Source organism: Peromyscus maniculatus, chromosome 20 (genome assembly GCF_049852395.1).
Source record: "Peromyscus maniculatus bairdii isolate BWxNUB_F1_BW_parent chromosome 20, HU_Pman_BW_mat_3.1, whole genome shotgun sequence".
Taxonomy (NCBI): Eukaryota; Metazoa; Chordata; class Mammalia; order Rodentia; family Cricetidae; genus Peromyscus; species Peromyscus maniculatus.
Window position 1 is genome coordinate 34,536,721 of NC_134871.1, and position 12,517 is coordinate 34,549,237.

The 12,517-nt window shown below is 40.5% G+C and overlaps 1 protein-coding gene across 4 annotated transcripts in view; it reads right to left on the bottom strand.

The window, feature by feature from the left end:
- The window catches only part of Adcy8 (adenylate cyclase 8), a 218,738-nt gene that overhangs the window by 67,555 nt on the left and 138,666 nt on the right, over window positions 1–12,517 (bottom strand). For 3 of the 4 annotated variants that reach the window (XM_076555978.1, XM_006980305.4, XM_076555980.1), the window contains one exon: window positions 3,813–4,010. The exons of the other annotated variant lie outside the window; for it this stretch is intronic. In XM_076555978.1, the coding sequence (XP_076412093.1) occupies window positions 3,813–4,010 (198 nt within the window). The remainder of the gene's footprint in view (window positions 1–3,812; window positions 4,011–12,517) is intronic. 4 annotated transcript variants of the gene reach the window in all.

The window sequence follows — 12,517 nt, forward strand, 5'->3', positions numbered from 1 at the left end:
CCTTTGTTTGAGACAAGGTGTCTTTTCTGTTTGCTACTGCATATGCTATGCTGTTGGCTTGGAAGTTTCTGTGGGTGCTCTTGTCTACACCTCCCATCTTGCCCATGAACACTGGAATTACAGGTGCTTGTTTTCATGTTTAGCTTTCCATAGATTCTTGGAATATGAATTCAAGCCTTCACATTTGTGTGGCAAGCACTTTGCCCACAGAACTACCTTTCTAGTCCTCTCTTCATTTTCTTATTCTTTCAGCAGCTGCTTGTGCAACACTAAGAGATATATAAAAGCCTTGTTGCACATGATACTGTTAATAGACATATCAGTTCTTAAAAGCTATGATGAAGGATTGGCATTTCAATACATTCCAATGGAGCTTTATGCTCTGTGATTCATTCATAAAGCTAGAGATGACCGAATTTCCATTCCTTTTTATTCATGTTGCCTAAACAGAATGAAGCATTTTACTCCATACAAAACTACAAGGGTACATTCAGTGTTTCCACTTCTGTTTTTTCTTTTAGAGAACTGCTTTTATGGTCCAAACTTGCTTTTAAAAACTAGAGTAGGGCAGTGGGGAAAATAGGGGTTTTGCAATTTTAAATAATCTATGTGTTTAAAATGCTACAATTGCACAGTTTTACTTAAAATGTGAAATTTTGATATCATGTACATTTAGACACCTCTGAAATCAGAGTGCCTGTTGATATCTCAGGAATCTTAAAACCCGCGATTCTTCCCTGGGAGGTGTGTGATTGTTTCTTCTAGCCACCAGGTGGCAGTATCAACCAGTACCACTTTAAAGTTTCTGCCTGAGGCTTTTCTTTAAATCACACCTAGACTGTGAATTTGGGGGCAAACCTGTGTAGATTTCATTTTGAAATTTAGATCTTGGGGCATTCTTTTCATTTACCTACTCACTGACAGGGCTAGGCATATGGGTTCCTCACTGCTGCTATGTATTGGGCAGATTTTTTTTTCTTCTCATCTTTAACCTGACTGTGTTAACTTGGCTCTGTGTGTATGGTGTCTGCTTGTGCACACGTGCATGTGTGTGCATGTGTGTGTGAGCATGCATGAGTGTGTGTGTGTGTGTGTGTGTGTGTGTGTGTGTGTGTTATGTGCTTTTCGTAGATTTCTAATACTGTATAATTTTTGTTTCTGAGTTGATGATCCCTAGAGTCAATATAATATGATTCTTGGCTTTGGAATGGTCGATGTTCTCTTTGTAAGTGTGAGAGTAGACTTTTCTCTAAGGATGCAAGAAGGTGATGTACCACACTGATCCTGTTCTCTGAATCAAGCATCCTGTGCTCTGAGAATTGTCTTTTCACTTTGCTATGGCACTTTCCTACCTCAACCCTTTTCTCTGCCTCATCTATCTGACTCAAGTTCCCAAAGGATGAGGATGGACAAGCTCTTCTTCTTCATGAAAGCACCCATAGAAGTAAGCCCTGGGAACCTGAGCAGAGGCTGTGTTATGAGCAAGAACACTGGCCTTTGTATCACAGTTACTTTCACTCCATGTCCCCGGGGATTCACAACTGTTTCTCTCTGTCTCTTTTGATCAAGTACAAGCTGAATTGTATGATAGCATCTAATTTATTCTGATGTTTTTTTTTTGTTATTTTATATCAGCTGTAGATACTTAATTGAAACCACTCATTACATATTCCCTGCTTAACACTAACCTAGTCTACAGAGAGGATCTCAGGGTGAGAGACACTGAGGAAAGTCTTTAGAACATCACAGAGGGAACTGAACATCTCCTTAAGTGTGCTATAGTACCCTCGTCACTGAGAACCATAGAGCACATGCTAGGTTGCCACATGACTGGTCCATCAGTGGACAGATGTCATGTCTACCAGAGTATCACCCTCTAACTGTTCTGCAAGAACCTTCCCTGGTCAGCAAACTCAACCCCAGGCATGTGTTGCCTAACATAGACCCATTTTTGTTCTAGTACCAGGGAGTTGCAAATAAGATGCAGACACTATGAGATAAAACACACTAGATACTGTAGTCTGCAAGCACACTTTTAGCAAGAATGAGTAAAAGGGCTTTGTTCACGTCTGGGTGGAACTATAGTGTCTACACAGGCTAATTGAGAAGATTCTCTGAAAAGCCACTCTGCTCATTGTCCTAGTTCCTTTCATAGAGCACTCAGGAAACAAAATGATTTTAATTTTGGTCTGTAAGCCCTTCATTTTATTATGAATAAGAAAATCACACCTGCTATTTTTGGGAGGTGTTAAGAGAGGCAAAATGTTTCTTTCTTTTCCGTTTGCTTAGTATGTAGACTCAATGGAATTTAAATTGGGAATTAAAGGTAGAAGACATTCAGTTTAGAGTTCGTAGTCTGTAGGTAATAATCAGAGACACTCACTGGGAGCAGAGCATGTGCATAGAGTTCTCCTAACTGGGGAAAGCACAGTCTCCCAGGCAGCTGAGCAAACTCACAAAAGAATTGTTCAGTGGAGCTTCAAGAAGTATTGGATCAAACTCCTGAAATTTGCTTGCAAATGCCCTGCTGTTCTTGCTGGAGGCTCCTGCAGGTGCCAAAAACATCCTGTGCTCAGCCAGCTCAGAGCAGGAAGGTCTGCCTGCTCCTAACAGTGAGATTATATGCATAGTTCATTTAAACAGGACACTCCATGCATCTTCCTTTGTACAGAGCTGGAGCAGAAGGAAATGGAAAACATTATCCGCACAGTGATGTCCTGCCCTATTGGATCAACTTGCCTAAGCATTGTCTGGGAGACTTTCATAATAACCTGTGGGATGGTTTATGATTGTCAGATTGACAGGATCCAGAATCATGCAGTAAAGGAACTTCTGCGCTTGCCTGTGAGGGATTATCTAGAAGAGTTAGCTTCTGGGCACACATGGGGTTTTATTGACTAGGTTAATTGAGTAGGACTATTCAACCTAACGGTAGGTGGCACTATTCCATGGACTGGTTTCCTGAACTGAATATGAAGGGGGAAGGGCACTGGCTCCAGCATTTATTGTTATTTTCATCCTGTGAAGGCAACGTGACCGGCTGCTTCAAGTACCCTGATTTCCTTGCCATGATGGTCTGTCCTTTGAACTGTGAGTCGAAAGAAATCTTTTCTTTCTTTAGTGCTCTGTCAATTTTTTTTCTTTTAAATCATAGTAGCAAAAAGTAACCAAGACAACCCCTGATTGAGACATGCGTGGTATCCTTCTTCTGCAGAAAGGAATGCATGCTCAGAGAAGTCACTCTACTTGTCAAAGGTCACGTAGAAAGGAAGTAGCAATGCAACCTGACTCAGAATCCACAGCTTACTACCAGATTTAGATTGGGGATGGATTCTGATCCAGCCGACAACTGGAAAACTGGAGAATGTCTGAAAAAGCTAAGAGATACCGGGTTCACTGATTCTATTTACATCAGGTTCTGAGATGTAAAGAAGGTTCACATACATCAGGCTTTCAGGGTTACAGTGAAATGAATGTGTCCGAGAATGGACACAAAGGCTTAGCAACACCACTTAGATTCATAGTCTCAAAGTGGAAGAAGCTCTTTTGATGCTTAATGAGTCAAGGCTTCTTTGTTCTTTAGGTATCTATCTCTTAAAGCTCAGAGATGAGGGTCACTTTGTCTAATGATCATCTCCTTTCATGGCCTTCTGTCTACTCATTATTTCCAAAGAAAGTAAGAGAAAACAGTACTGGACCAAACCAAACAAGCGACAGACAGAAAGCGAAACAACAGCCCTTGCACTCTCTAAACCCACCAACATTGACAAGAATTTACTTCAGAAAAAGCCGCCGTGGAGACTCAGCTCTACCTTGTGCTCCAGGCTGGAGTCTTTAAACATCAGTGAGAATGGCTTGATATGCTCTCTTCTCAGCTTATCGCCACTCCGCAAGTCGATGGTATGCTCTATTCTCTTGTTAATTTCCTCAGGCCCAGACTGGACATGCAAAGCTTGTGCGAGATGGTTTGGAAGCAGATTTATTGAATTTCTTGTTAGGGCAGCCAGAGTCTAGAGGAAAGCACATGCAAACACCATAAACCTGCTAGTCCCCTTTGGATCCGAAAGAAAGGCAATGTTTTTAGATCATGTTGCATTGCACACAGTCACAGCATTCCATGCAGTTGTATTCAGTGGGGGGTCTACAACAATGGATCAGTTAGCATTTAGTTCAGAGAAACATAACCTGGCAAAATAATCATGCGGAGAGGCACACTCTCTCGCCTCTGTGTAGCTACACTGAATTCCTTTGGTTGAGGCATTTATAGGGAGCTGTTGCCTGAGAAATGTGAGTTACCACTCTTTCTCTGACCAGGCACTTCCCAGTTATGAGAGAAACAGAACCAAAGAAATAGCAGGAAGTCTGTGTGTCCAAAAAGCCCATCAATATGATCTCCTCCCACTGAGTAGATTCCACGTTTTGATAAGGTCTTTCACTTAATGGTGATGAGAAGATTCGGCTGTCTTGTGGTTCGCATTTTCTGTTTGAGCATTCCTCAAACATAGACATTCAGATGTGCCAGGCTCTGCTTCTCAAACTTAACAAATATTAATAAGGTTTTTTAAAAAACATATAAACTGTTTTCTTCCAACACAAACCATTATATATCTATATTTTCCATATAGATATATGTATAATATTCTTTAGGCAAGAAATGCAAGCAATTCCAGCATCTCACTGTTTCCCAGGATTACACAGCATGAGGTAGAGGAAGGTGCACCACCATGGCTGGTAACTGGATGTGGGGACATGGATGCAGAGATTGCATTGGCTTGTGAGGACATATCAGAGACCTTGTCTCCTGGTGATTCAACAGCCACTGATAAAAATCAACTGCCTGGCTCAAGCCGAATGCAATACTCACTCACAGCTCCAATTTAAGATGGCTTATTAAAGAAAACTAAAAATTAAACCAAACAAACTATAAATTGGCCTAAAGGGATAGAGGAGTAGAGGAGCCCAGTCCACCATCAGGGATTTCCCTGAGTAGAGGTAGAGGCTGTGGTGTATCTGTGAGGGAGAACACACTCCCCACTTTGATACATACTCACAGCATGTTTTGCTCTACCAGCCTCTTAGTTTAGTGATGCTTGGACCACAGGCTAGACTGACATAGATTCTAGAATCATCACAGGAAAGCACATGAAGGGTGATGGAGCACTTTAAGATTCTTTGGTCCCAATCTTTCATGCATCTATAGCCTTGGAGAGACTTGCTCAAGAGCTGCAACTTTCTCAAAACTGAAATAAACCCACTGACTTAAGAGTCCAAACCGGAGTCATGGGCTCTGACCCCTTGGAAGTCATCTAGTCCATGTGATAATGATTTTTTCTATAGCATTGTTAGGAATAGCCAATGTAATATAAATTTGAGATCTCTAAAGAACTCTATGGTAAAGCTTCCTCACAGGTAGAATTGACAAAACCCCATTTCTTTAGCCCCAGGATAATGAACAGAATAAAATGTTCCAATATGACCAAGCTAAATATACACTCACTCCACTAACACAGTCGATTTCATCGCCGAGTACCTAGGAGATTATTATAGAGAAAAGGATAGATGTTCAGGGGAGGTAAGGCAGGATAAGGCAAGGGGAATAGGACGTCTGGAATGGAAAGAAGCAGAGACCAATGTTGCAGAAAATTGAACAGCAGGGTCCACATTGGGCCAGAGGGCTTGATTCTCTAAGAATTATTGAGGTTGTGCAGCCGAGGAAGCTGAACTGGTAGCCCCCCATCAGATCTCTCATTTGGTTCCACAGGCAGCAATTCCTCCCATACAGCTTGGACATAACTTATGTTTTTCTGTCTTGGAGAGAAGGTGGGAAGGATGCTCAGGTTGCCCCTTTCTGGGCATTCATTGTGGCTGAGGGATGCCCGAATGCTTCCTGGAAGTGTTAATAGTTGGAGTTCAACAACCGCAGTATATACATGCATTTGAAGTGAGACATCTCCCTTGCTCTTTATACATTTAATGCTCTTACAGATTTCCTTCTTTGAATTAAATCAAGCATATCCACTCCACTAGAGTCCATCACACTTGCAGCTCTGAGACTTGCAAGTTTCATGAGCAGGCAAGTTTCAAAACATGTCTTGGGGATAGACAGATTTGTTACAGTAGCAGTGTTTACCCCAAGTGCAGCTTTAGGATACATGTGCTTAAGGGAAAAATCAACATTAAATCAACTCAAGAGGCCAAACACCATTATTTCATAAAAGGAAGGGCTTGGGCATTTTCCCCCAACAAAAATGACATAGTTTTGGAATAAAAGACAACCCTTGAATCACATTGAATTAATTAATTAGCTGTTAATTGCTTTCTGGCAAGGCTAAGGATCAAACCCAGGGCCTTGCATACATCAGGTAAATGCTCTGTCATTGAGCTATGTTCCATACGAGCACAAGTGATTGAATAAGTTGTCTATTCTGCCTTTATTTCTTCTCATGCCGATGGAAAGTATCATCAGGAACTGATGCCAGTCTGTATGAGGGCTTGGGAATGAATTTCATTGGCTGCTGACCAGAGGATTCTGTGTCACTGATCACTTCTGTAAGGCAGAGAGACCAACGAAATCTTTCCTGCTCAGAGCTCCCCTACATGGTCCTGGGTATCAGTGTGCTTGTATCCAGTGAGAGTGAATTCATTCTCAAACCTCTTTTTATTTATCAGTACCACCCAGATGTAGTTACCAGTTGGGAAAGAGACATTTGCATCAGAATGTTGTGGTGGAGACTCACAACTGTATTTAGGCTACATATAATAAAGAGAACAAAATTGTCTCAAGAGGTTAAACAAATTGAAATAAGGAACAGACACCAGCCAATCATTTATCTTTGTGTAATTCCCAATGCACTGCAATGGATGTGTGACTCTTGGGGTGACTACAGTTTGGGATTTTTTTTGATACTTTACATAGAAAAATAATTGGATTTTGTCCTGTGTTCATCTTAGTGGGCTGATGCTGCCCATACTGGAAGTCCAGATAAATGTATATTTACAGTGATTTGTTTGGAAGGAGCAACTGGGAAAGGTGTGACATGAGTCATTTGTGTATATAGAGTCAGGCAAGAATGAACTATTTTAATAGCATGATTACTTTCTGTTCTTTCTAAGTCACCTAACATATAAAAGCTAGACTGAGATCAGGTCAAGATAGAGCTGGAATTTTCGAATGATTCCAGTTTTAAATTGCAACTCCAAACTGTGAATTTTAAGATAAGAAACACAAGTGGAGGAAATGAAAGGAAATGGGAAACATGATCAGCATATTTGATTATAATATGACATGTACATACATAGTTAAATGTCTATTCAAATACACATTTTAATAAGGGATTGCTACAAATATATTATTTAACATTCAATTATACTGTGTATTCTTAGTGTTAGCTGGTGTTTCTAGATACTTGTGAATTCAGAATGAAGTAGGAATATATTTTATGCTAATCAGATATTATTGTACCATTATAATAGATGATGCTTTTAATAAATCATGCTGTTCATCTTATCTGGTGCTTTAGATATCAGAGAGGCAAGAACAGCAGTAGAAATGTCAGTAATGGCTTGGGTTAAACTCTCATATCAACCTTCCATCACAAAAACAGATGTTGTAGTTCCCAGAATTGTCCTTCTTGGGGTTTATACTCTCTTCAGATATTTCTGAAGTGATTCTCTCTCCCCACAGTGCTTAGGACATACCAAAGTCCAGATGTGCGCTACAGATTTTTGAAGACAGGGCCTTGCTTGAGAGCATGAGAATTGTGGAAGTTACCATCACAGGATCTAGGGAGCCCTTTGTTAGCTGTGTTTGAGTTGGGGTAGGGAGGTCATTATTTGGTTTATGACATGAAAACTTTTCTGTGAGACTCTTTCTTTTCTTCTGAACCCACTGAAGTCCTGATTTCTTTCAGGTCCTGTCATTTCCTGGATGGCTGTACCATTGTCTGGCTTTGGTTCCCAGTACTAACTAGATTTAAGGCAGAAATTACACCTGCGAGACCCATCCAGTTTTCCACCGGGGGAAAAAAAGGAGTAGGAAAGGATGTAAGAGCTGGAAGATGGTGTGAAGAGCTGTGAAATGTCATAGCCATTTGTCACTCAAATTCACAGCAGCTTGGGATATATGTGCAGTGTCCATCAACTATGAGTTGTGGATGGAAGAGGGGTTCAAGGGAACCCCAACCCCTCATGTGGGATTATTTACTATTGATTTAGGAAAGGAGAAGTCATCATTGTCTTCAGGTGTGCCCTCTGGTGGCCCAAACAGACCCTAATGTGTAGTTATAATCCTACAGTTACACACATTAATACAAGGTAAACTAAACAGGTCTCACAACAAAACCCAAAATTAGAAATCGGGGACAGAGACTGGCAGAGGGGGGAGGGGAATTGACAGAAACGTAAAGGAGACACAAGAGTGATGAGGTGAGAGCGTAAATTTAAGCACATCCTTCACAGCATCCCTGCAATTTCTTCGAGTCAGCTCACACAGTCTCACGGCTAAATCCTTCCCATTCACTCTTTCCCAATACGTTCCAAGAAGCGCGTGCGCGCGCGCACGCACACACACACACACACACACACACACACACAAAAACAACAACAACAACAACAACAAAAGGGTTCTGAATGATACTGCGGTTCTGTGAACTAGTCAGCCAGGAAACATGAATCTAATATATGTTTCCTGTTACCTCTCTCACTAGTTGCATTGAGACCAGAGACTTGGTCTTTTTTTATTGACAGTTATCTGTGACAGTGCCTCAAATTTTGTAGTTGCTCAGTACATGCTTGTTGAACAAACACATTCTTATATCCATGTACTGAGATCTCCCAATATATATAACTGAGGTAAAGGTATGGATAAGACATGTACATACAAGACTTTTTAGCCTCTGCACTGTCCAAAGATGTTGACCTCAAACTCCCTCTTCTTGAATTATTTCTATATATTCCATGGGATGCTAATTTGGAAACAGTGCTCAGAGTTCCTTATTGGCTTTTATTCCCATCTTCTACTTGTCTGGACCAGTTTCTCATATGTCCTATTTGTCTCCCTTCATATGACTCTTTCCAGAATGACCAGTTATCTTTTTCAGGAGACTGGCTTCCATTTTACTTTATCTCCTCAGGTGCTCCTTGGTTCATCTGGTTTTCATACATGATGTCTTATAGTCTGTTCATGCCATGTGTAAACTCTTGTATGGATCTCAGATACCATGTAAATGGAATGTGATCCCATACTGGAGTTTAGACACTTGACAAAACTTGATACGTAAAACAATTACCCAGTTCATTTTGTCTGATGCATCAGAACACATAGCTCCTGAGCACATACATATCCTATATCTCTTTTCAAAATGAAATCAGACATAGTCTCCTTCAGGGAGCATACTCTGAGCCTACATTGTCCTTAGCAGAGTAATTGTTTCTTGAGCATGTGTATGCTTGTTCATTAGACTCTGATCTCCTTGAAATGAGGCACAGTACCTTATGTATGACCAAGTTCCTAGCACCTGATGAGTTTGCTAGGTTTTTAATAAATATGCATTGAATGAATAACAGAGTGGATGGGTATAAGATTGTCTATATCAAGATTATCCTCAGGGAAGTGTTGCTGGTCTTTGTTACTAAGTGTCATGCTATTATTTCCCATTTCTCCGTACATAACTCTAAATTTAGAAAGATTCTCTGTACCAAATATTGTTAAATAAAAAATATTTTCTGAGCTTTATTCTAGTTTTTGGTCATCAGGTCATCACACAATTAAATACACTACCATGACAATTGACATTCCAGTGTCTAGTAAGAACCTTTAAACTTTAAAGTATAAAGTTATGGTTTAGGGCCAGCTCACTGCTGATTTAGAAGGACTTACAGAGGATGACAGGTTCAGCAAACCCAGGGCTTCACAAGGGCTTCCCCTACTTACACTGAGTAGGCCTGTCAGTTCTCAAAGACTGCTTATTTCCAGTTTCAAACCTGAGTCTGCACTGAGAATTTGGATTATCAAAGACTGGTTTAACAGAATTTTGGACCACTCTTCCATCACCTCTGGGACATATCTTACACCTGGCCTTGAGCATCTGTTACTCCACTTGCCTGCTGTCTGCAGGGCTTGGACTGTAGAAAAGAGACAGCCTTTCAAGTTCTTATGTAGCATCCTTGGTCCTAAAGGTTGCAAGAATAATAATTGGACCAGATAGAAACACCCCATGTACATACAGTAACAGTTTGTTTCCACTACTGTTTGTTAAAATATGAATCCAATCACGCTAAGAGGAGGCTCCTCCTTTACAAAAAGTTTAATTTGTGTTTTGTGATAAGTTATAATCATATAGTTAAAGGGCATACAGTGGTGTTATAGTGCATTACATATGGTAGGATAAGTGAATCACATTCATTTGCATATTCACCACTTTAAATAATTACCATTTTTTTTTCTCTTTAAGAAAGCTCTTGGGATAGTTTCAGTGCTCTGGATTTGAGAGTTCAGGAAGAATTTTGTCCTGTTTGGGAAAGATAGGATTATGTTTTTCCCAAATCTAGGGATGAGGAGCACAGATTTCTTTGAATGTGAGTTAACATTTTTTTTTTTTAAAGAATGCACAGAGTAGCATTTAGATAGCCATCAACTTGGGTGACATTTCTGAGAATATCCACATAAAGTCTCCAAAACCGTGAATGCAGCATTTCCTCCTTTTATGAGAATGAGATCTGTATTATTTTGGACCAGTCCATACAAGCAAGGCGTGATAGTCAATGACACAGTTTTCCTTGTTTTGAATGAAGAGAAAACGAAGTATCACATCCAAATGATGCGCTTATGCACTTTTTAATGTAAGAACTGGATTTACTTTTTCATACTACTTATGACAGTAAGATCTGCTCTGTATACAAAGCTAAAGCATTCTCTGAGGTCTTGCTGTGGGAGGAAGTCTCAGTATTCTGCCCCCAGAAGAGCTTTTAAGTAATTCATATAGTTTTATTGCTTATACAGGAAATGAAATAACAAGGGTCAGAATGCCCCCTCTGTTTTCTGAATTAACAGTCCAGAATTTTCTGAGAAGCCTATCAGAGGATTCTATTACCCTTTGTAGCTAGTTTTCCAGTGTCCAGATATGTGCAAATGGTGTCAGTTCAGGGCCCAGGCTATCGGGGCCACTGGTAAATTCCCATCTTAGGGAAGAACTCAGAGTTTCCAAATATTGTCTGCATGGTAAATATGATGAGGACAAAAAGTTCTGTGCCATTCTTTGGTTGTCCTTTGTCACCTTATGTCCTGCAATTTCAGACTCTCTGAGACGACGATAAGAACACATACAGCAAAGCACTCCCAGTGCTGGTTCATCATGCAGGATATATTTACTAATTCGGTATTGATTTGCATCTTATGAGTTTACCTTTGACCTTTAGCTAGTAAGAGTGAATGGCATCATTAAAATGTTTTTATATTTGGGGATTTAAACCTAGGGATATTTGAACACAAAGTCACACTTTTTTGCTTTTGTGTTTGGGGACTTAAACTCAGGAATATTTAGACAGTCTCTCTCTCTCTCTCTCTCTCTCTCTCTCTCTCTCTCTCTCTCTCTCTCTCTCTCTCTTTCTCTCTCCATGTTCTGCGTGCTGTCCAAAGCCTCACCCTTGCTGTTCAGCTCATACTACTGGGTCATGGCCTGGGGAACGGGGATACTGGCCTTCATTTTCTTGTGATGGGATATGCACAGGTGGTCAGCTGTGGCTGAGCCTTTAGGTAAACCATAATTCCAGGTGACTGAGGAGAGGTCTTAAAACAGAAGATAGAGCCCCAAGAGCAAACCTTCATCATCTGAGACCTAGTTTCTAATCCCTTATCCAATGACTCCAGCAATCATGATTTTGGACAAATGTCTTTTTACATTGACCCTTTCCTGTCTGAGAGGCTTGCCTTGATTCATGATTGTGTCACTCATATGGGGAATGTTACTGTATTTGAGTTGTTACAACCTGGGCCATTTTTAACAAAACAAGGCAGCCCTGAAACAAGGTTGCTTGAAACCACCTGGTACATCCATTTCCACTTTGAAGCCATCTAATGGGAAAGTTCAATTGCCAATGGAAATATCATCATTAAAATAGTGTGTCCACGGTAATGCATTCAAGAGATATGCAAACCCTAATCATGACTTCGTGTCAGGTTATGGGAGAATAAATGCAGGTACAGTGTAAGACCTAGCGAGGGGCAGGGACTCATGATTCAATTGTGAGTGGGAGAGAGAGAAGTTGACACATCATGGTTTGTTTATGGGAACACAGACAGGTGTGAACCCAAGTAACCCTAGCACTGAAATCATTGGGCCAAGATGCCTGGCTGTAGCTAGAGAGGTGACCATTATCTCATGAATAAAATCATCTTGTGTCCACAGTCTGGAAAATTTCAACTTAGGAAGTAAATGAAGAACATATATAATGACCCAAATTACTCACCCCCACCCCCAAAATGGAAAAGACACCAGTTTTTTCGAAATGTCAATGCTAT